This window comes from Corythoichthys intestinalis, chromosome 15, assembly GCF_030265065.1.
Source record: "Corythoichthys intestinalis isolate RoL2023-P3 chromosome 15, ASM3026506v1, whole genome shotgun sequence".
Lineage (NCBI taxonomy): Eukaryota > Metazoa > Chordata > Actinopteri > Syngnathiformes > Syngnathidae > Corythoichthys > Corythoichthys intestinalis.
In genome coordinates, this window is record NC_080409.1 from 33,892,284 (window position 1) to 33,917,946 (window position 25,663).

Consider the following 25,663-nt stretch of genomic DNA (forward strand, 5'->3'; position numbering starts at 1 on the left):
TGACAGCTCTAAGCATCACGTTTTGCTCGGACTACTTTTAATGCGGGACAACGCGCTGATGTCACGTGCGTAGAGGAAGAAGCAAAAAAAAAAAAAACTTACTGCAGCCGACAACCGCTACAAACGACGCCGACGTTGCTAAATACTAGCCCGCTCATGCTACGTTAGTGGCAGGTAGCGTCCAATGAGTCTCATAGAGATCACATGTATGTTGAACTAGATGCGCAATGACAGACTAGGCCGCGTCTGGGCAGCGTTAGCAAACAGCCGCCATCTTAAAGCAGTAGAGCGCTAAACGCTAATAAAGAGCGCTAAGCGCTAATATATAAGATTAACGTTACTGTCACTACTAGCTCACCTTACGTTAGCACTGCGGAGGGCTAGGTTTCAATTAATTAAGACCGCTTTCGATGCGTGGCTAACGTGTCTTACATACAGGCTTTAACATAACATAGCGTTGTGGAGTGATGAGGGTGTCAAATAAAAACTCAATAATGCTAACTATCAATTTTAGCTCAGTAGTCATTGCTGAATAAAACACCAAGTAGCACTAGTCCCTAATGTGCTCCAATACAGCCTGTATCATACATTTATTTTGAACAGTGCAAAAACTCAAAATCCTATCAGGACTTACAGTTTAGACTAACTTAAAACTTAACTAGAACTTAAAAATGGCTTGACACAAATAGAAATTTAATTGAAAAACGTGGGAAAAAATCCTAACTTTTAAGTGATGTGTGTTATCAAGCGTAAAGGCATTTTTAGGTGTGTGTTTATATATATATATATAATATATATATATATTTTTAAAATAAGATCTAAAGGTTTTTTGAGTGAAAGCAGTGGATTAGTCATTTTTTAAAATTCTAGTTACATCTGAGATGCAATTGTTGGCTGTTTTCAACAATATACATAAAAAATAAAGACATTGATTGACTGAAAATGATAAAATGTCTTGTTTTCTCATGTATATCTATAATTGCTCTTCACCTAAAAATATATTTGTTTTATCCGATTACTCGATTAATCGATAGAATTTTCAGTCGATTACTCGATTACTAAAATATTCGATAGCTGCAGCCCTAGATGGTTCACTTACTTACTTTTCCCCCTTCTATCATTGTTTGCATACTATCTTCTTTAAAATGTGAAAACCTGTACATGTTTGGGTGGTTTTAGTTAAAGCAAACTTTTTTTTCATCTGTGTGATTTTCACAAAGATCAGATCACATTTGTTGGGGATTTTATGTAGAAATGTGAATAATTCCAAAAGGTTCAGATACTTTTTCATACCGTTGTACATCAACTTTGTGTGGAAACACATTGCGCGATGAGGGGAAAAACGCATCTGATCTGAACACTGCTTAAAGCGACGTAAACCGGCCCTCTCGTTCCAAATCAAATCTTGACCGGAATGCGCTTTTTAGGGATAGAACATTTCGAATGGGGTGTGTTTTTATGGCGATGAGGCTTTTATTTCAAATAAATATGTCAGTTAATCGATTTATAAATTAGTTGCCAACGAATTTGATAATTGATTTTTGCCGGCCACTACGAACAGTCCCATTTGGGTCCTTGTTTGAGTGCAATGTGAGGCTGCACCTGCGCCACTGATTAGAGCAAGAGAGAGAGTTCACTGTTGGTCTGCTACACTAGGTTGAGTTTCAGAATCAATTACTCTACGAAGTGTGGAGAGTTAGATTGTCTTTTGTGTTGTTAGAGCCACTCTGCCTCCGTCAGAGATGATTAAATGAAGCCAAATGTATCGTTTGTATTCTTTGTTGATGAGCTGTTACTATTTAGCATGGAGCGCTAAGCTAGTTAGGGATTATGCTAATTAGTGTCCGTTTGTATTGTGTTTTGAAGAAGCATAATAGCGCTTGAGTTATCGTCGGATAGTAGAGTTGTCTAATTCCTAAGGGCCAAGTGGAGTACCATATAAGCTCTACAAGAATGCACCAGATGCTTTACGCTATCTCTGGAGGCTCATGAGAATCGTGCGGCAGAAGGGGAAAATACCAAAGGCATGGCGAAGGGCCGGAGGCGTATTAATTCCCAAGGAGAAGGATGCGGCAGAAATCAGTCAATTTCGGCCAATCTGCCTTCTCAGCGTCGAGGGGAAAATCTTCTTCAGTGTGGTGTCGCAGAGACTTTCCACCAACCTAGAAAAGAACAAGTATGTCGATACATCCGTACAGAAGGCTGGCATTCCTGGGTTCTCTGGTTGCTTGGAGCACACCAGTATGAACTGGCACCAGATCCAAGCGGCGAAGAAGGACAAAAGAGATCTTCATGTCATCTTCCTCAACTTGGCCAGTGCCTTTGGCTTAGTTCCCCATAACCTCCTCTGGGAAGCCTTCAACTTCTTCCATGTTCCATCATCCATCACCACCTTGGTTGAAGCCTACTTCGAAGACCTGCAACTGTGCTTCAAAACAGCCGATTTCATAACATCATGGCAGCGTGTAGAAGTAGGCATCATGGCAGGTTGTACGATTTCACCCCTGGCCTTCACAATGGCCATGGAGATCATCATCAGGGCATCAAAATGGGTGTTGGGGGTGAGAGAACCAGGAGCGGGATCCGCCTTCCACCTGTCCGGGCATACATGGATGACACGACCACTCTGACCACTACTGCAGCTTGCACCAGGCGGCTACTTGGAAAACTGCAGGGAAACATCAAGTGGGCCCGGATGAAAATCAAGCCGAACAAGTCACGGAGCATCTCGATAGTCAACGGAGAGCTCAAAAACGTGAAGTTCTGCATTGGTGATGACCCAATACCAACGGTGGTCGAGCAACCTGTCAAAAGCCTTGGCAGATGGTACAACGCGAGCCTTAGGGACAAAGACCAAGTGCAGCAGCTACGGCAGGACATCACCAACGGTCTGGAAAACATCAACAAGACCCCACTGCCAGGGAAGCTCAAGCTCTGGTGTCTGCAATTTGGACTTCTCCCTCGAGTAATGTGGCCACTCACTGTCTATGAGGTACCACTGACAACTGTGGAAAAGATGGAACGAGCCATCACCGGCTATGTGAAGAAATGGCTAGGTGTTCCACGGTGTCTGAACGACATCAGCTTCTATGGCAAAGGGGTCCTTGAGCTGCCCGTCACAAGCCTCACTGAAGAATACAAGTGCTCTAAAGTGAGGCTCCAGATGACTCTGACAGACTCCGGAGACCAGATCGTCAGTGAAGCAGCACCACCCCTTTCAACTGGACGTAACTGGACACCATCCAGCGCAGTGCAGCATGCCACGGCAGCCCTGAGGCACAGCGACATTGTGGGACACGTCCAGCTGGGAAGAGGAGGCTTTGGCCTCACAGCAAGCAAGCCAATGTGGCGTAAGGCCTTAACATCAGAAAGAAGGAAAATGGTGGTGGAGGAGGTGCGCCGCCAGGAGGAGGCTCAAAGAACTGCCATGGCTGTCTCTCTGAAAGCTCGGCTGGAGGGATCTCTGGGGAATGGAGGCAAGCAACATCAACTTCATCATCAGAGCTACCAATGATGTTCTCCCATCTCCAAAAAACCTCCACCGATGGTATGGCGAAGATCCAACCTGTGCCCTCTGCACAGGTTGCACTGCAACTCTCAAACACATCCTGACCAGTTGTAAGACCAGCCTCACACAAGGCCGCTACACCTGGAGGCACAACCAGGTCCTCAAGAGTTTAGCAGCAGTGCTTGAAAGCAAGAGAAATGCCATCAACTCTTTGCCCTTCAAAGCCACCACTTCCATCACATCACCATCAGCATTCATCCAAGAGGGACAGAAAAAGCCCAACAATCCTCCTGCCAAGCCAGAAGTTGGACAGCTATCTATGGCCCGGGATTGGAAGATGCTGGTCGACATTGGCCAGCGATTAATCTTCCCTGCAGAGATTGCAGCCACCACCCTAAAACCAGACTTGGTAATCTGGTCCCCTTCACTGAAGTCCGTATACATCACGGAGCTCACAGTCCCATGGGAAAGTTCAGTGGAAGAGGCCTATGAGCACAAGAAGCTGCGCTATGCAGAACTGGCAGCAGATGCGCAACAGCGAGGATGGAAAGCCAAGGTCTATCCCATGGAGGTAGGATGTAGAGGGTTTGTGGCTTCTTCCACCATCAGGCTGCTGAAAGACCTGGGTATCCATGGGCAGGCCCTTCGGCAGACAATTAGATCAATCTCTGAAGCGGCCAAAAGAAGCAGCCAGTGGATCTGGATGAAGAGGAAGGACTCTTGCTGGGCTCATAGATCATAGACCCCACCCCCCTCCTTTTCACTCACTAATCTCTCCCACCCCCAATTGAGGACTGCACCTGCACAACATCTGATTGGGCATGGGACACAAGCGCGGGCGTGATCAACCTGTCGCTGGCCGCCATCGATGAGGGTGTTTAGTGATCAAAGGCCGAAACACCCCATGATTCGATGGAGCACTACTGATGATGTGTCCCAAAACTGACATCTTCCCATCCCTGAGGGACAGTTCCCTGCCACTCTCAACAAACCTTATGTGCGTACCATCCATTGGCACAATGGACAGAATACCATCACCTCCAGTGTTTCATGAATCTTTTTATCTTCTTATCTTCTTTTTATAAAGAAACAACACACATAAACCCATTCATATGGCAGCTTAGTCTACTTTCAACACAACCTCCCAATTCAACGGTAAATTGTCATACAAGACGGAGTGCTTTGAAATTGGATTTGGATTTCATTTATGAACAACTTCTTGATAAACAAAACAGATTCATTATAGTCTGCCTCTTCCTTACTCGATTTTGTTTAGTTTGTAGAGGTGTGCAAAATTTCCGATTCTTAGATTATTCGCGATTCGGCCGTGGAAGATTCGAGAAGGATTCACAAACATCCAAATTCCGATTATTGAAATATGCCAAGTAAAGCGGAAGTACAACACTCAGCGCGCCGCGCGGTCTTCGGGACGCAGTGAGGAAGAACGGAGCAAGAGTAGCTAAACATCATGCTTCTCATTACCCGGCCCCTCGGGTAATGCCAATGCTCAACTCACGGCTCTAGCTCAACTCATGCTACGAGTTAAAAAAACACAACAACATACCTGACAGCTGCCGAAAAGCTGCTACAAAGTACACATAATGTTACGGTAGATATAATTTATATAGGAGTGGTGCAATATAGATTCGGTAGCGTTAGCAGCACATCTACAAAATGCTAGATGCGGGCGTTCGTAAACGGCCGCCATCTTAATTAAAGCAGTACACTTCCCTGCATGGCTGTTGTAGCGAACCTTCCAAACAAACCTAATTAACTTTTTATCTAAAATACTCCTAAATCGGTAAAATATTGACTTGAATCTATCTTTAAAATAGTTTTAAAACTTTCACATGTCGAAAGTAGACAAAAGGGAAATTATTGAAAACGGGAGCAATTTTAACAACTTTAACGGTTGATTCACAACATTAAATTAATTGAATGTAGTATAAAGCTGCTGATACAGAATGGGGACTGGAGTTTTTTTATTTACTGTTATTGTTGTATATTTGTTTACTGCTATATGTTAACTTGATACTGAAAAAGTAGTTTGGTTAGGCCTGAGTGAATTTTTGAACAATTTTGGAACTAATGTACAAAACATTTAAAAAATAAAAAAATATTTTTAAAAAAGGAGGGGGGAGCATCAATAATCGTTTTAGAATCGAATCGGAGCCTCTGAATCGTAATCGAATCGTTAGGTGCCCAAAGATTTCCAGCTCTATTAGTTTGTTTAAAGAAAATAAATGAGTCATTGACACAAATTATATCAGCACTTTGTCCACAAGATAAAAAATGTCAATCAGCAGCAGTTTTTTTTTTTTTTTTGAATGAGCAGAACTTTTGTCTTATTTATGCACTGAGAAATTCTTTTTATACTCAGAACCTTTTATTAAAAAACTTAAACAAGTTTTCTGTTCTTAATATAGATAATATCATCATATAACAAATAGAATTCTATAAATATTTTATGAATAATCATTAGTTGCAGCCCTATTGTCGGTGAAAAAGTAGCCAGTATTTAAATGCCAATGATGTCCATGTTGTAGCACGGCACAGCAGCTGTCGTGTTTGGGCGTGATCCAGAAGAAGATGACGGTCAGGGCCACGGATGACTCGTACGACAAAGCCCTACAGAGCATGGCGCAGGCCGAAGAGGAAAACCGCAGCAGAGGGGCGATCGTCATCAAGCAGGGAGGACGGTTCAAGCAAGGTAAGGACGCTGCAGTTCTTAGACGCTCTTAATCCCAAGGGATTGTTCTGTGTGTATTAACAGTTAAATTCACTGGCACTTTCAGTTCTAATTAAGAAAAATAGAAGACTGTCTGTAGGCCTGTTGAGCCCCCCCCCCCCCCCCCCCCCCAAATTTCTTTTTAACCAATTTACAATAACAGTTACTAGACAACACAACACAAAGTAAGAATACAATATATATTAATAATACTAAGTAATATTAAATACACCCATTTAAACGCAATAAACATTTACTCTTAAATTCAAAAATACTTTTTAAGAAATCACAACTAAAAACAATATACCATGCCTCTTTTAAGTAAAAGACAACAATATCAATACAGCACAGAAACACAGAATAAATAAAATGTCTTTTTCAAGGAAAAATAAAATTGCACTTCAACAACTTAAGCATTTAGGCACAGAGGTATAAAGTGGTAGTAACACAAACACTTGCACTTCAACAACACAGACAAAAATAGATTAATTAAGAAGCAGTAACAAAAATTTGGCTTCACTAAGGCTAGGTTCATACTGCAGGTCTTAATGCACAAATCAGATTTTTTTGTCATATTTGTTTTTTTGACGTGCCCGTTTAGACTGCCTTTGTCCATGGAGCCCGTTCAAGTATCACGCATGCGCACTAATTCACAGTCCGAGATGCGCTCAGCAAAGTGACCCACATGCGCAGAAGCATCAAAACATATTACACATGCTTGCTGTATGTCATACCAGGGTGATCATATTTTGATTTCCAAAAAGATGACACAAATAACAGACATTAATCATCCCCGTTTAGTCTTTTATTCAAAGTTTATATGGAATGAATGCATTCATGCACGCACATAAGCCTTGACTTGTGTGCGTGACATGACGTGGGTGTGTCAAATCGCCTAGGCCATGTGAGCAATACTGAAATATTGCTCATTCGGCGCATAGAATGAAAATCGAAAATTGTCAGGCCTATCCTTTTCTTCATTAATTTTTTTATAACTGTGGTCAAGCCAGCTTCGTGCATAAAAGCAGAGTTCAAGCCAAAAGCTAATGCACAGCTACATCCCTCCCATCCTGCCTGCCGCTTTCGCTTTGCTGACGTCATTCCTGCATGAATTCCGATTTGGTGGACTTGAACATCAGCCCAGATGGGATTTAGACCACATACGAAAGTGACCCAGATCGGATTTCAAATGCTCCACTTCTGTGCGACTTGTCACGTTCAGACCGTCAAGTGAATGCTTCACTTGAGTCGGAAAAACACGAAAAAATGGGATTCGTGCATTAAGACCTGCAGTATGAACCTAGCCTTAAGTGTCAGACAACATTAAACAGAGGTAAAACGGTCTTATTTCTTCAGCAATGTAGAGAATGATACTTTCCGTGAGGGAACGCCATTTTGCGGGGTCTCGTTTGTATTTCTCAAATCATCGAGTACCTCTGTAATTGTCGAATGACGTGACGAGGAAGGCTCCGCTTGTTGCGATGCAGTTTTCTTACCAAGCAGTGAAAACTAAAGAGAGTGATAGTGTTTCAAATGAGCATGTAGATTTGTTGTGTTGGCCCTCTTTGTTGAAATAACATCCAAACACATTTTGCGGACTGGTTCATCCTTTTTGGTTGCCTTGCCATTTTCATTTGGTTTAAAATCAAAATATTCCCACACCGGTGCTGTGGTGTTTGGCTTGGAAATCAGGATTTTCTGTCTATTTTCGTCTTCCTCTCTGCTTGCTCATTGCTGTACGCCGACAGTGCACTCGGCCCCGCCTCCCTCCATTGAATGATGGTCACGCAAACTCAAATGTATAAAACGAACATACCCAGATGTCAATAAAACAGAGTGACTCCTCGTCACAGCATATTACGCTGTTGGTAACAAGGAAGCTGAACTTTTAACCGCATGTCCGCCGCACATCTGCCGCATGCGTGTGCACACACTCAATACACGCAATAAATGGCAGCGGGAAAATTACTGCCTTCATTTTCATTTACCGTGCGATAAATGGAATTATTGCATATCATGACAGGCTTAACTGTCTGCATACTTTATCTTTCGTTTTTCATTTTGCCAAGAAATTGTAATCGATATAGACCCCAATCACGTGACATCACAACTCCGCCCCCCTGACTGTTGCCGCCATATTGTCAGTCAGCTCATCGTGTTTACATATTACCGCTACGTACATTCTTCCTATTATTGCGTGTTTTTCTGCTTGTCTAAGGAATCACCGCCTAGTAAACGAACCCAAAAACCTTCCTGACAATCGTTAACATTGATTAATCAAAATGGTGAAGGCATGTGTGGCGTTTGGTTGCAGTAACAGAGAAGATAAACGGTCATTTTAGTAGTTGCTGTGTGCCCATTGTTAAAGGGGCAAATCTCTAAAGCAGCACGGTTTGTTTATCTCGGTCCATGATGCGTTTGTGTCAACAGCCGTTAGACAGCGGCGAAAACATGCCAACACGATCGCAGACATCATCAGACGGAGACTACGAAGCTCGTCGCCACGGTTGCGCAGCAAGAGGGTGAGCGCAACAACAGGTGTTGTGCTGATAAATAGCCGCCCTGCGTGAAATGTCCCCCCTGACGGGAGCGCCCACACAGAAACGACTTTCTTGTACCGTGAATATGTATTATTTTACTCTGCTTGAACTAATAAATGTCATACCTGTGTGATTGTCATTGGGATATGGTCGTGAAAACCTGTAGACTAATACATTTTTTTCCAAAGATGGTTATGTGGCCCAGTCCACAATTTGTTACTAAAATACAGTACTAATATTTTGTGTAATTTAATTATTTGAACCTGATCTTACAGTCGTAAATCCATTACTGTAATGCGTCCATGAAAACATTTGATGTTTCCACGTCAATAAAGCGTTATAAATAAGCGCTCCCGTCAGGGGGGACATCTCACGCAGGGCAGCTATTTTTCGGCACACACCGGCCCGTTGTCGATCAAGTTTCATTTTACAGTCGTGACAACGGTGATGCGCAGCTGACCAAATGTCGGTTTATATTTGGGCCGGTGACAATTTTGGGTACCCGAAACCTCATCGTGACATAAACTGGAGTATGATTGGAAATTTTGTGGTCTCAGGACGAGCTCTGACGCACGGGACGGGACCGGACGGTTTGGTCATCAAATATGGTTTTGGCGACTGGATCGACCAAAGCTTTTCCAAATGACTGTTTTTATGCAACTCATCCAGTGAGTTTACAGCGTCTGAAAGCACCGGGGCTTCCATAATTTGCGAGTGAATCCACCTTTAGAAACTACGATAATTGACAATACGACACACAATGACGGACAATATGGCGGCACAATACAGCGATCAAGTGATTGTGTGACATTGGTGATTGGGGTCTATTGGAAAATCTGATTTGGGAGACGGTTATCGGGATTTTCTTGTTAGGCAAAATCAAACAGTCCTAATTAGCCCCCTCGCAGTCAAAATGGATTGGATGTCTAGCACTGCTAATGGGTTAAGTATTCTTTGAGGTTGTACTTGCAGTAAAATGTTTGAGAACCAATGCACTACAGTAGATGTATATCATTGACCCCTGCAGGCAAGAAGGTAACTGTACGCGCTCCAGCTCCCGCACTGGCCGGCTTGACCAAACCGCGCCAGCCAGCCAAGTCCACCATGTCAGGCGGCGGCGTCAAAGTGGGTGCCGTCGCTTCCAAAGGCAGGAAAGGTGTGGGTGCGTCCAACGGGAAGTGCGACGTGCAACAACGACCCATAAGAGAGAGGGTGACGCACCTACTGGCCCTGAGGCCCTACAAGAAGGCAGAGCTCATTGTGAGACTACAGAAGGATGGCTTGACGCCACCTGATAAAAAAATGCTGGACTCTGTGCTAAGTGACGTAAGTAGATAAATCTGGACTCAACTACATTTAAAGGGAAATACGGCAGCTTGTATAAATGAGGCTCATGCTGCACCAAGTACCATGTCTTCTGGACTATGAGTTGCAGGCTGGGGCTATGATTTATACTCAACTATACTTTTTTTTTTTTTTTTAATTCATTATGCTCGCTAACAGCCTGTTAGTAAGCCTATTGCTATTCAACAAACTGTTAATGTTACGTTAACAGATGTCTATTTAGCCTGCTTTTTTTTCCCGTTGATGACCATTTAAAAAAAAAAAAAAAAAAAAAAGGCCCCCCCCAGAAATACGACTTTTACTCCAGAGCAAAAAAAATTTTCTCTCTTATTGTAAATTATTTGGCCGGTGCGACTCATACTCAAGTGTGATTTATAATCCTGAAAATACACTACTTAAGTATGCAAATGGAAATAAAGTGGTACCTCTACATACGAAGTTAATTCGTTCCAGGACCTTGTTTGTAAGTCGAAATGGTCGTATGTCGAGCAGGATTTTCCCATAGGAATACATTATAATTCCATTAATTCGTTCCACAGCCCAAAAACCTACACTCAATCCTTAATAAATACTATACAAATATAAATACTTTTACAAATGACAATTAAACATAGCTAAACAAATAAGTTATTAATAAAAATCGGAATAATGTAATAATAATGATTCCTGTAAATAATGTAACGAATCGGATTCTAATGTGGCGGACACTTTTGCTGTACCTGAACGCACGGCTGACGTCACAGTGAGATAGGTCGGTGTGGTAGAGATAATACTTTCGTTTTCTTGAGACCACAGTCAACTGCGAAGGACATTGGGCGTTTTGTGTTGGATAAGTTCTTAAATAAATGATAAAAACATTACGAAGCTGGCGATTTCCTTGGCGATTTTACCACAATAATAATTGTCAACTTAACTTATAAAGACTGGCGCACGGTGGTCAAAAGAGGACCGTGGAACTGTATTGTTGAGCCAGTTCACGGATGTGCACCCCACGCTCATGTTTTTCTATAATTTGCATCTTCATTTCAAAGGTGTGCATCACTTTTTTCCTTGTTTCACCAACTGTACCAACTTTTTTGAAACCTGTGTTGATTCCTCACACAAGAAAATCCGCCATGTGTTCGTTTGTGGTGCTGTCATGTCGTATTTCGAGCTTGATGTCGGATGTAGAAACAAATGGCGAGTCAAATTTTACGTCACATGTCGAAAAGATCATGTGTTGAAGCGATCGTATGTCGAGGTACCACTGTACACATCAGAAAAATGAAATTCTGTGTTTTTTTTTTTCTCCAATTTATCAAACAAGAGTCATTATAAAAGTGTTGTAACCTATCCCTGATGTTAATTTTTTTGTGGCATTCTGTGCCTACAGGTTGGCCATCTTAATAGCAGGGACAAGACGATGGTGCTGAAGGACGGCCTGTTCAAGGATCTGCAAAAGGACTGGCCGGGATACACGTCGGGAGACCAGCAGCTGCTCAAACGAATCCTCGTCAGGTAACAGCAAAACACTGCTGCATGCAGTGTTGTCACAGATTACTTAAAAAAGTAATTTAATTACTGATTACACCTAAAAAAAAAAAAAAGTAATCTAGTTACTTTACCGATTACTTTTTATCAAAGTAATGAAGTCACTTTAAAAGTAACTTATCAGTTACTTTTTACCATTTTTTTCTGCTTTTGCTGCCGCAACATAAAAATGACAACAAAAAATGTCATCGCATGTAATTAAATTTTTCACATAAGGCTTAATCTTTGAGTTAGCGGGGGTTTAATTAGTCGATGGAGTTGATTTCAACCACCATTGACTCGCGCTAGCTCAGCCACTCCGGAGCCCTGAAACTAACAAATAACTGACAAACTGCACGGAATTTGTTCAAATCAACTCCAACGACTAAATAAACCCCCACTAACACCAAGATGAAGCCTAATGTCAAAAATTCTGAACTTCCCCTTTAAAATAAAGACCTAGCTGTTAAAATATTGTCTATAAAAGTTGTAAAGCAATAAAAACAAACAACAAAAATTATTGAAATGAACAAGAATCCTACAACGTATTTCATAATGGGTCAAAATCATTTTTCGAGCAGATCATGTGACTAGCACCTAAGACACTAGCTTTTGCTTTGCTAAGCCAAAACTACACCTGTGGAGGCAAGATGGGTATTTAGAATTTCTGTAAACCCAAGCTTTCAAACGCAACCAACATCAACTGAGCTTGAACAGTTTTATATATATGTACTGGATATATACATTGGCCAAAAGTTTGGCGACATCTCAAAGGTGGACATTTTGAAGAATGTAGGATATAAAACCTGTTTTCAGTTATTTCACTTTTTTTTGCCATTCTACATGTTCGTTCATAGTTTTGATGTATTCAGAGAGGATTTAAAATAGTAGGGAAAATATATAAAACGTAAAAATGTTTAGGTGTTTCCAAACTTTTGACTTTTGTTTCAGTCATCAACATGCTTTGCCTCCAGCCCCACAAAAGTAAAACTCCGCCTATGGTTACAAACACTGACAATAAAATGTGCATAAAGGCTGGTTACAAACTGTAGAAGTGCTGGCTGTCTTGTTACCTGTAGGCTTTTTCGGGTTTTGTCGCGTTGTCCTGTTATTCCAAGTGCTTCCTCGTTGAATTGAATGTAGAGTTTTTAGCGGCCGACAGTCTTTTTCAGCCAGCGTAAAGTTTGCAACGCACGGAGATATTTTTGTCATCTTTAATGGACAGAAATGTGAAGTAATGGCTGTATTTCCAGTGAGCAAAGGCATTCATTTGCGGTATATATCCTGCCTTTCACTGTTAGCCTCACTGCCTCATCAGAATGCTATGTTGTTGACCGCCGTGGCAGACAGCCTCAAACAGCATCGTAATCCACGTGACCCGTTTTTTTTTTTTCCCCCGATGAGAAATGCTCTTCGTACATGACTACAGTATTCTTCATTCTACATACATTATGAGGCAAAAACAAAACAGTAACGCACAGGCACTAGGGAAACTAACTTTAATCGGATTACTGGCTTGGAAAAATGAACACGTTAGATTACTCGTTACTGAAGAAAGTAAGCAGATTACAGTAATGCGTTACTAAGTAACGCGTTACTGACAACACTGGCTGCATGTGACGTTGTATTTTCATAAAGTAACTCATTCCAGAATTGGAGGACATTTTATGTCCCACTCTTAAATTTTTTCAAACAAAGAACATACAATATAGTAAAACATGTAGTTTCTGAGTCAATATACTTATCCTGAGACTAAATAAAGAATTAGGAAGAGAAAAGAATGCTTGAAAATGTGTTGCTGTTCCTGCGCAGGAGACTGTTCCAGCCTCAACAGAATCTCCTCACCGTCCCCGAGACCCAGGTGAGCCCACTGCGGGACACGCCCAACTCATCGCCGGCGCACCGTCCCAAAGCCGCCCCGACCGAAGAGTACACTGACCCCCTGGCCGGCAAGACGAGGATATCGCACTTAACCCGCAAAGCCGCAGTGGGCAACGACGGCCGTTCCGAGCGCTCGTTGGATCCGCGCAGGCTTTCGGACTCCTTGTCAGCGGCCTGTGGACAGCAAGAAGCTCGTGTGATTAGTGAGCCAACGTCTGACATGGACAGAAATGGTGTTAAAAGAAAGAAGAGCAAACACAGGGAGCAGGTAATAGCCAAGTATGTAAAAAAGATGTTTTCGGGCTCCTGTAAACAATCGTTAACTAACCATCGACTACTAATCGAGGCGGCCCTAAAGGGTGATTGATTTGGGGGATGGGGAGTCCAATTCGCCACCACTAAAAAATCAGTGATGAAAAAAACGATGTTATGGCACTCCATTCTGCTTGCCTAGACAGTCTTTTCCCTGCAGAGCTGCTGGATTACAAATGCTGTTCATACTACAATTGTTGACATGCAATGGTTAGTTTTAATAACTTTATCCTGAAAAAATAGCCAACACTATTGATTGCATGAGTCATCGGTGATTCTCATGCGTGCATATGTTTTTTATTGGCATGCTAGCAGACCCCATTGACTTGCGCTAGCTTAGCCACTCTGGAGCCCTGAAATTAACATAACTAACAGGAATTGCATGGAATGGAATATGAAAACATCGCGTTTTCAAAGCTGCAAAGATTTTTCATCATCTAAAGTATTACCTATTTTTTATGTACCATAAATGCAGGGAGAAATCCCTCGCTTGCAGATGCAAGGCTCGACCCTCCCCCACTGGTTGCTGCTCAGTGTCAGTGAGTCAGCTGTGCTACAAGGTGGCTGAAGGAGGTTAAACTGAACTTTTTCCCCCCCATCAAAAAAAAAACTAAATCGCTGGTATGGGAATACTTCGTCAACAGAAATGTTACAGAAGGCCGCGGCTTAGAGAAGGAGGGCCAATCAACATGTAAAGCATGTTTGCGGATGGCGACTGCCGAGGAGGCAATACCTCCAGTATGATTTCGCATTATACAAAATTTAAAGTTAGTAAACACTGTCTTGAACGTTTCCCACCAGCTACAGGAGTTAACTCCAGCATGTTTAGTGTGTTTAGCGGGGGTAAAACATGTTTTTTTTTCTCTGGAAACTGTGTTGAGAACGCGAGTGTGAATGTAATTTAAACATTATACGAGTCATACACAGGTGCTTTTAATGGAAAATAATTCAATTATTTTTGTTCTCATGATAATGTTAAGCTGTGGCGGAGGGTTTAAATTCTGAACTTTCACTTTAAACGTAAAATCGAGCCCCAGCTTAAACAAGAAAAGGATAGCATGTACAAGTGCAGCAATTTCGTGGTGCCGCACTTCTACTCTAGGACTGATAATGGCCTTAAACGTCTAATTGGACTATACGGCATGTCGACTACACTGGTATGCCTAGTATCCGGATTAGTTGTTAGACGGATAATGTAGGCGGCTAATGTTACACGCCGCCTACGCAACGCCTAATATGGACTGCTGTCACCGTACAACATTCAGATACTCGGGAAGGGACGTCATGCTGTCACTGTTTTTAGTGCGGCATGACAGCATCGTAAACAATGGAGGCGGACGATCACGACGTGGCATTCCTGCTCTTTTCATTTCCACACATTTTTACTTGAACCATCAAACTACCTCTCAATAATATGCTTAAATTCAGTGCCCATTTGGGGTCCTCCCATTGCGGATGAGGTGGAGATGAGTGTTTTTTACAGAGCTCATCTCCCGAGTTGTCTCCGATCAGTCAGCTGCTGGGCTGGCCCCTCGCAACTCAATGCCGACCGAACATGAGTACTCTATATAAAAATGGGTAGAGGAAAATTTAACTCCGAAAAATGACCTGCGTGGTACCCCCAGTGAAAGAGGCGCGCGATCAGTTTTTTTCCCCCAAACATTTCTGCCTGTCAAAACTGTCCAGGATCGACATTTTTATGCACAAGCAGTCCTGGTTGCTGCTTCCAGGAAATATACTCAGCGCCACACCATATGCTTCTATTTGTTATTTTCCAAGGGGTGAGAGCGCAACTGAGCATTGATAGTAGCATCCCAAGTAATGATGTCAGGCTTCCGTTGTTTTATAAAGATTTATTCCAATCACAACACTGCAAAGCAGAGCGTGCTCTCCCACTCTTGCTCCTGTGTGATGCGTTTAATTGCGATCACGAAAAAAAACAGTGATCACAAAATAATGACAGTCTAGAAGGTGTAGTAATTTTGAAATTTGCCGCGGGCTAGGAATGAGTTTCCGTTTCAGAGATAAACTGCGCGGGCGATGACGTAATACATGAGGCTTTTCCTTTTTACCCATGCGTAGTTTGGGCAACTGCGATTGGCTGGCAACCAGTTCAGGGTGTCCCCTGCCTACTGCCCGTAGTTGGCTGGGATAGGCTCCAGCACCTCTGCGACCCTCGTGAGGAAAAGCGGCATGGAAAATGAATGAATGAATGAATAGTTTGGGCAAATGCAGGAGTACCTTGCAGAAGCGGGGAGGCCCTTAAACACACCTTAAACGAAGTGTGGACAGGTATAAAAATAGTCGACAAAATACCCTGAAGAAAATTATCTGTCTTAGTGTAGCCTTAGACTCACTGACAAACTCGAGCACAGGTGGACGCGATAATGGGTATTTATGACATCATGTGTAAAGTAGGGCTGTCCCAAGCGACTAATTTCCTCCCGATTAGTCAGCCAACTATTTTTACGATTAGTCGACTAATCTAATAAAAACATTTTTTTTTTGGTACTACTTTAATAATGAAATTTTTGTTGAAGCTTATGAATTTACAAAAAACATTTTGGAACACCTAAATTCTTTATTAACGTATAAATAAATAACAGAAATATCAATAATAAATCACAAACAATGAGGTCAAATACTGCCGTCATTAACTAGTCCGAAAAAAATGTAAACCGAAACACTAAGACTTCACCTCTTTAACAGGAGTCAAAACAATTCTTACTCTTTTTGTGGTATGTCATTTTCTATATTGTTCTAAATGTTAAAATGAATTGCAATGTCCCGGACAACCATTTTCAGAATACTTTGTGTGAGTTCAGATGCTTTTTCTGGTGTGCATTCCACATTTTGGGGGGAGGGGAAAAACTGTTCAACTTTAGTTTGTTTTAACCTGAAAGTAGATAAAGTAGAGGGCACACTGAAATATTACAATTATTTTGAATGAGAGGCACACATACTCACAGTAACAAAAATTAAATATATAGTATTAATTTATTTATTTAAATATAGTATACTACTATATGTATATACAAAATGTGGGAGCTTCCATGATTCAAATAAATTTAATAATAATTAAAAATATATATTGTATAATTATATAATATCTATATTAATTATTTTATTAAATAAATATGCAATATCTATATTAATTATTTTATTAAATAAATATGCACGTTGATACGACGCAAATAAAGGTAACTTCCATTTTTTTTTTAAATCGTTAGAAAGTTGTATGAACTTACAATCCGCTAGCTTGTTGTTCTCGTTGTCTTCGAAAATTATACTTGGGTGACGGCGCTTCAAGTGTTCGTTCATAGCCGACGTGCTACTGTGGTATGCGAGCTCAGCTTGGTAAAGAGTACACTCAGTGGCACCCTCCATATTTTCCTTGAAATAATTCCAGGCTCTGGCTATTCTGATCAGCTTTTTTGGCTTTATGCCACTTTCATGTGTCACCAAATCTGCCCTTTTTGGTAATTGGCGGTGTTTTCAATTCCTCGCCGTAGTGAAGAGTGAACCGGTGATTCACTTGGCTCGTTGTTGTCGGTTCGTCCGATTTCTTCCTCAGGAAGGGGACGGCGTGCATAAAAACACCAAGAGGCGTCGGATGGCTCTTTTTGGATACTTTTATTGACCAAAACAAAAACGTAGGGGATGCAGCCACTGAACTCCGCGGTACCCGCGCATTTTCCCATCTCACCGATCTCGCTCCCTCTCTCTCGCTCGCCCACTTTCTTCCTCTTTGCTCAATCTGACAATGCCGGTCACATTGAAATAACAGCGGCCAGTAATAACCGCTTGCATCGCGAGCGCCCGCCATTCTAAACTTTATCCGCATGTAATTTTTTTTTCAACCCGTCATTACCCGTCGACGGTATGTTTTGCCCGTCGACGCATTTACGTCATCGATGACGTCAACAACGTCGACTAGTCGGGACAGCTCTAGTGTAAAGACAGGTAATCTGGGATACTCGCATTTGATCGGCTAAAATGGTAGCAGCGTCGATTAAATTTCTGCCCGCTCTTAGGGTAGCCACTTCTTGGTTTTTATTTACGGTCGTCTCCACTATTAAACATTAAAAAAAATTAAATTCAATGTTGTTTTAACCTCCAGAGGTTTCACAGACATGATGTACTATACGTATTTGGTCATTATGGGTAATTCCTGTAAACACATTAGGAATAAACACCATTTTTTTAGAATGGAAAACACCATGCAGGTTTTAGGCGGCGTAAGAGTTTTTGTGCAAAGAGTTCATTTCGACATATAGAGCAATTTCTATTTCTTATTATAATTTGTGACTTCAGAAGGAAGAGAAGAAGAGAGGCGGCAAAGAAAGGAAAACGGATACCACTTCAGCCAATGTGAACAATCATGTCGCAGTGGACCATACGGGTGGGCCTACTGACAAATTTTCTTCACTCATTGGCTGTCATTGAGGGTGATGGGCATCCTATCCATTTTGACAGTGTTGAAAAGGATTGGACGTCCATCTGCGTCAACGGCAGCCATTGAAATAATTTGTAAAGTCATAGTATGGCCTGTTATTAACTAATCCGTTTCGTTGACAGAAGCTTCCTTCGTGGCGTTTGACTCGGACGGCTTTCAAGCAGCTGAGCAGAACACGGATTATTTGGTGTGAGTGGCACAGGTATTTCTTCCTATATTCCTGACTGGCTTTACCAAATGTGCTGTCACATATGCAGGACGTACACGGAGATCGATAGCCCCACTCAACGCCAGTGCTACAAGGAGGAGTTCAACAAGGAATACAGCGAGTACAGAGACCTGCACGCTCGCATTGACGGCGTCACCCGCCAATTCATGGAGCTGGACACGCAGCTCAAGCGGCTCCACCACGACTCGCACAAATACAAGGTGAGACACGGGAGCGCTTTGACTGAAAGCTAACAAATAACTTAAACTGTCTTGTGTGCTTACAAAACTAAACCGTGTTGAAATTATCCTAATTAGAGATCGACCGATGTATCGCGCTGATATATGGACTTTTATTTTCAACACCGGCCATCGGCCGATGAACAAAGAAAATAGGCCGATAAATAAGGATTTTGATCTGGCACCTGTGTGGGCAGCTGTGGTCGCTGCTGCCTGACGGTAGGACCCAGGAGGGAGACTGCAGCAGCCTGAAGCAATAATACCTAACTGCAGCCGACAGCCGCTACAAACTACACCCACGTTGCTACACACTACGCCCACATGATGCTACGGTAGATATCACATGTGTATAGAACTAGATGTGAAATGACAGACTCGGCGGCGTTAGCACATGTATAGAGCAGGGGTCCCCAACCTATTCCACTAAGGCACACTGTGGGTGCAGGATTTCATTCTTACCAAACAAGATGACAACACTTTTTCCCCAATCTGGTGTTTTACAAGTGCAATCAGTTGATTGCAGTCAGGTGTGGCTTGTTTTAGCAGAAGCCTCATTGGTTCAACTGTCTCTGCTGGATCGGCTGGAACAAAAACCAGGACCCACAGTGTGCCTTGAGGACTGGGTTGAAAACCCCTGGTATAGAGAACTAGATGCTAAATGACACTCGCCGGCGTTAGTAAACAGCCGCCATCTTAAAGCAGTAGACTTCTCAGGAAGGCTCTGTTGTAGCGGACCTTCCTAACGGCCCTAAGTACTAACTTTTTATTTAAAATTTTCCTAAATCGGCAAAATCTTGACCTAAATCTATCTTTAACTCATTCACTCCCAGCCATTTTCACCGGAGCAAGGCCCTTCGCTCCCGGCTGTTTTACTGGGTTTTGACTGATTTTGAGAGGCCCACTGAAATTTCTGTTCTATTGCTATATAAACATGGACCCCACCAAAAGAAAGACTAGACTCTCTTCTTTCAGCAGAAAAAAAGTAAGTTCATATCTTTTTCCATTCTTTAGAAATCGGCATTAGAAAATAGCTTAGTTTGAGCAATTTTTCAATTTCCGATGAAAAAACGTAGAAAATGAGCTTTTTGTAAACGCATACATTTTAAACATAACTTTGACTTTAACACAGCTATTTTTTGCATTAGGTAAATCCCAAACATCTGAATAATGTTTTCCTTTTACAAAATATCATAAAGGACAAGACAAATAGAGCTTTTGATAGCAAAGTAACAATTTATTTACATATGACTAACTAAGAGATGACGCTGTTGTCGCCGCGTTAGCCGGGTAAACTTTTCCGTCATCGTTGTCAGTCTCATAAAAATGGATTTTTTTGAGTCTCTGCGGGGTCTGCTCAGCAAGCCCGCTGCACTGGTGGTCCCAGTCGTTTTGCTCGGTTGTCCAGCGCCTGGCATCCCGGGCATCCTCTCGGTTGTTTTGCTCGGTCGTCCGCCGCCTAGCATCAATCCGCCAGCGCTCCGACCGTGCTGCCCGGCCGTTCATTGCTATTGAATTGGGTTGTGGGTCTTACCAAATGCGCTACTGCCCTCCAGTGGCCAGTTTTATTGCTTTAAAATTGATTTTCAGCTGTGTGCTTTGGAGCTCAGTTGAATTAGAACCTAGAGATGTCTCTTGTTAAAAAAAACGTAAAAGACGTATAAATACGTCTTTGGGACACTGAAACAATTAAAAATAGAATGTATTTATACGTTTTTGGGAGCAAATGATTTAAATGATGAATCAGTTTTAAAACTTTCTCATTTCAAAAGTAGACAGAAGGGAAATAATGCAATAACGGGAGCAATTTTAATAACTTTAACGGTTGATTCACAACGTTAAATGACTTCCAAACATAGCAAAGGTTACAATCTAGTTATCGCAATATCCGCAATACCCCTGTGTCTAGAAGTTTAGGGTGAAGAATTGGGCTAGGGCCTATTGTCCCAAAAACCCTTTGAACTTCACATAGTACGGTAAACGAATTCACGCCACTGTACCAACAGCAGGCGTGGTTTGGAGGGGCGTAGTTTGTATGAGGTGTGGTTTGTAGCGTGGCTGCGGTTGCAGTTAGACCCTTCTCGCTTAAAAGCAGGCTGCTATAAGAAGCTTCAGGCTTGCCTGTTTTGTAAATATTGCAAGATTTTTTTTTATCTTGCATGAAAAAATATGCAATCTTGCTTTAGGTTTTAAAAGAGTTTACTGAGTGATCCTTACACTCTAAATGCAACTCATAGCATTAGGGTAGCATTCACATTAGCATTAGCTTTAGCATGGCGAGCATCCTGTTAAAGTCTCACGCTTACTTGTTTACGTTTTGTCCTGGTGGCTTTAATTCTTTGAAAATGATGTACTGTTCTTGGGTGTGATTAATCATTAAAAGAAATGCTGCGTTTTTTGGTTTGGTAGCACAAGACCGAATTAATCCTTTAAGTCTCAGGTCATCATTGTAAATTTGAAGGTTTTGAAGCATTTTTTTTTTTTAAATGCCTTTCATAATTTACATGCTTTTTTAAAAAAAGTATATTAGCCTCAAATATCGGCTTACAAAATCAGCTTTGTCTGTCGGCAGTCAGCTGACAATTTTTTTAGATATCGGTATTGGCACTGGCATTTGAAAATCCCATATCAGTCGACCTGTAATCCTAATATTCGGACTATAAAGCGTATAAAAGTCGCAGCGTACAAACGCAGAGAAACATGTTAGTGACACAAGTCTGAATCAGCTGCTAGCTTGCATTTTAGATGGTGTTGCAAATGCATGGCATAGGACTGAACTTGTGTCCATGTGTGAGACGAAATGAACGTGAATGCAGAGAATGGGGGAATCAGAAAACGACAATATCTCTGGTGTTCAACTTGAAAAATACGTCCGTCAAATCGATGGGAATCACTGTCACAGTTTGGGTTTAGACTAGGCATGTGCCGATAACTAGTTTCAAGGTATACCGTGGTATGAAAACGTCACGGTTTCAAAACCGCAAAAATTTTCTGTCATACCGTCCATAAGGTATTAGCCATTTTTTAAAGTACCATATATGCGGGGAGAAAACTTGCAGCCGCAAGGCTCAAACCACCCCCACTGGTTGTTGCTCAGTGTCAGTGAGTCAGCTGTGCTACATGATGGCTGAAGGAAGTGAAACTCCTGAACTTTTTCCTCCCATCGGATAAAACTAAATCGCTGGTATGAGAATACAGAAAAGTTGGACGGCCACGGCTTAGAAGAGGAGGGCCAACCGACATGTAAAACATGTTTGCTGTGGGTGGCTGCCGAGGAGGCGATACCTCCAATATGATTTTACATTTATCCAAAATTAAAGGTTAGTAAACACTAGAGGTGGGAATCTTTGGGCACCTAACGATTCAATTACGATTACAATTCAGAGGCTACGATTCGATTATAAATCGATTATTGATGACAACTACAACATGTCTACTTTCGACATGTGAAAGTTTTAAAACTATTTTAAAGATAGATTCAAGTCAATATTTTACCGATTTAGGAGTATTTTAGATGAAAAGTTAATTAGGTTCGCTTGGAAGGTTCGCTACGAAGCCTTGCAGGGAAGTCTACTGCTTTAAGATGGCGGCTGTTTACTAATGCTCGCATCTAGCTTTCTATACATTGCATCTTGTCCTATATAAATATGATATCTGCCGTGCCAGTATGTGGACGTACTTTGTAGCAGCTGTCGGCAGCAGTCAGGTATGTTGTTGTTTTTTTATCTCGCGGCATGAGTTGAGCTAGAGCCGTAAGTTGAGCTTTGGCATTACCCGAGGGGCCGGGTAATGAATGACAAGCATGATGTTTAGCTACTCTCGCTCCGTTCCTCATTGCGTCCCGAAGACCGCGCGGCGCGCTGAGTGTGTTTTACTTCCGCTTTACTTGACAGCTTGACGGCCGAATCGCGAATAATCTAAGAATCGGAAATTTCGCACACCTCTAGTAAACACCGTCTTGAACTTATCCCACCAGCTACAAGAGTTAACTCCAGCATGTTTAGTGCGTCTAGCAGTGGTAAAACATGTTTTTTTTCTCTCTCTCTCTGGCATCTGTCTGTGTTGAGAACGCGAGTGTGTATGTCATGTAAACATTATACAAGTCATACACATGTGCCTTTTATGGAAAATAATTCAATTATTTTTGTTCTGATTTCTGATGATAATAATGTTAAGCTTTGGCTGTGGTAAACGCTCACCTAAATAACTGCATTTATTTTAATTTTAATTAGATTTTTTTTTTTTTTTTTTACTTAACATTACTTATGTTCCAATTTGCTAATATGTTTTGAAAAATACAAATTCTGTTCAATAGAATTTTTTTTTTTTTTTTTTTAAACTTACATTTCTCAGAGTAACACATTTTAGACCTCTGCAATACCGTGAAACCATGATATTTTTGCTTAAGGTTATCATACTGGCACATGCCTAGTTTGGACGGTAATAATGTCCATTTGATTTGAACTGTGTGGGTTCAGTGGCAGCCAATGAGGTAATCAATCAAGACGTCTTGTTTGTTGATGAGGTTCAATAACACCGTTTCAGAATTAATTTCAAAAGTGAAATGAAATGTATTCAAGTCATTATTTCTCGTATTGTTCCTCAGAATGTCCTGAGTTTCTGGATCAAATTTGGTGGTTGTCTGGGCTCGCTCACATGCTGGTTGACAAGGACAAGTAAAACTTTGTCAAAACGGAATTACCATTTTAGAGAGTCCATTTTCTCCTAATCTTTAAAATCAAAGATGCAAACTGCCTTATAGGTCATTAGAAATCTGTGGTAATTCTCTTTTAAGGTGACATTTAACATGTCATTTTTATTCATGTTCTCCTTCTTACAGACCATTCACAATCAGATCGTCCAGGATTATCGCCAAATAAAAAAGGTTGGCCACAAATTTACTGCATGTGACTTTCTTATGAACATGCGTTTTTGAAATTCTTTTCAATTTCTTTTTTTTAATGATTATTATTTGCTTCTTTCACTAGTCCAATCCCAACTATAGCCAGGACCGCGTTCGCTGCCAGTACCTCCACAACAAGTTGGCGCACATCAAGAAGCTCATATCAAAGTTTGACCAGCAGCAACTGGAGCAGCTTTCCGCTCCCAACTGATGAGGAAAAACTTCTCCAATGAATGTCGAGTTAACGGAACACCCAAAACACGGGTTTCAAGTTCAACACACGAATGGTCGCCGGGCAGTTGTGACCGGAAAAGCGCCTACGGAATAGAGCGTGACTGTTCCTACTGCTAATACAGAGCGGCAAACGCAAGAAGTGAAGTACGCAGGGTGATGGCACTTAAGATTTTTATTGACAATGCTCAGACTGAGAAGACTGTTGTCCTCCTGATTTTCTTTTTTAACCCTTTGATGAAAGAAAATTCTATCAGTGTTCCTCCGATTTAAGGTACAGACAGCCGGTCTTACTGGAGGTTTTGGAATATGTATTCAGGGAATTTTTTTCAATGTGTTACTGAAAGTTAAATGATTTTAGGGTTCGAAAACACTGTTGTTGCATGCTACGTGTTCTCAGAATGCATGCTTGCCAAAGTGTCTATTTTGTGTTCTTTTCGGTCACCGTGATGGTGTCCTTTATGAGACATTAAAAAAAAAAAAAAAGCGGACATTTGTGAATAAATTACTATTTGAATGTTTGTTTTGTAGATGTGTATCATATATATGACCATATAGTCAGAGTTGTACAGTAACGCGTAACATGTACTCCGTTACATTTACTTGAGTATCTTTTTGATAAAAATGTACTTCTAAGAGTAGTTTTACTAAGCCGTACTTTTACTTGAGTAGGTTTGTGAAGAAAAAATTACTCCGCTACTGGGGTTACACAAGAGTTGTTACATTTTTCCCTCTTTATTCATTATATACTGTATTAGATTTTTTTTTTTTTTTTTGCCAGCGATGCCAAGAGTAGCTCTACCAATTTCACCAATGAGACGTCGCAACAATAATCACATGACTCCATTACACCAATGAGACGCAAGCTTTCAGTTCTATGACCACACCAGCCCGTGGTGTCTTTAAAGCACCGTAACAAATTAATCTCTCCCAGTTTTTATGTGGCACCGACTGACCACAGAAAACCAGAAGTATGACACTTTTATTTTCATAATAGCAACAATGAAGGAACTATTCACTATTTAAACTAGGAAGTATTTTCTCCACTAGAGGGCACTCATGCTCTTTGGACGAATAATGCTTCATTTCTGTTTTTGTTTTTTACTCTTGCCGTTTTTTAAAAACATTTCTTTGGCTTAATGTTATTATAGTAAAAAAAAAAGAAAGGTCGAAGCATTTTTTTTACACCAGAGGGGGAAAAAAACATCGAAGCAAAAAAAAAATATTGAAGTTAAAAAAAAAAAAAAAAAAAAATCTTGGAGGCTAAGTGTGCCTCCAGGTCAGTTTGAGTTTTGGAAATCGAAAAAATCATGGAGCACGACGTGAATGCTCAGTGACCTGAGAGAGGGCAAAATACCGTAATCTTTTAGCAACAGATGGCCCGTTCTTGCCAATTACATCTTTTACTAACAAGGAGCCCAAGCATCTGGCCAACAGCTTCTGCAGAGTGAACTTTTCTGCAATAAAGATGTGGTAATCCATGGTTTGCGGGAAACCGTGCTTAATATCAAGAATTGATCCTATGTCATCATATTTTAGGCTTATTTCAAAGTAAAACCCAATTAATCTGCCCCATGGGTGAACAAGCTCCATTGTTGCCATTGTTTACCTGGAAATTGAGCTGCACAATACATGTTTAAAAAAATAGCGGAATTAGGTCTTTTTTTTTTTTTTTTTTGCTTCAATGTAAAAAAAAAAAATGCTTCGATGTAAAAAAAAATTTTTGCTTCGATGCATTTTTTTTGTCTTCTTTGATGTGAAAGAATTTTTTTTTTTTTTTTTTGCTTTGACCTTGTTTTTTTTTTTT

General features: G+C 41.2%; 1 protein-coding gene across 1 annotated transcript in view; it reads left to right on the forward strand.

Moving 5' to 3' along the window:
* LOC130931209 (RNA polymerase II elongation factor ELL-like) overlaps nt 1-24,371 on the forward strand; it is a 32,466-nt gene extending 8,095 nt beyond the window's left edge. Inside the window, exons 4-12 of the mRNA XM_057859799.1 lie at nt 6,055-6,218; nt 9,804-10,102; nt 11,493-11,617; nt 13,442-13,778; nt 18,137-18,224; nt 18,401-18,467; nt 18,536-18,707; nt 23,563-23,607; nt 23,711-24,371. Of these exons, the coding sequence (XP_057715782.1) occupies nt 6,055-6,218; nt 9,804-10,102; nt 11,493-11,617; nt 13,442-13,778; nt 18,137-18,224; nt 18,401-18,467; nt 18,536-18,707; nt 23,563-23,607; nt 23,711-23,836 (1,423 nt within the window). The 3' untranslated portion in view covers nt 23,837-24,371. The remainder of the gene's footprint in view (nt 1-6,054; nt 6,219-9,803; nt 10,103-11,492; nt 11,618-13,441; nt 13,779-18,136; nt 18,225-18,400; nt 18,468-18,535; nt 18,708-23,562; nt 23,608-23,710) is intronic.
* Nucleotides 24,372-25,663: the final 1,292 nt, after the last annotated feature.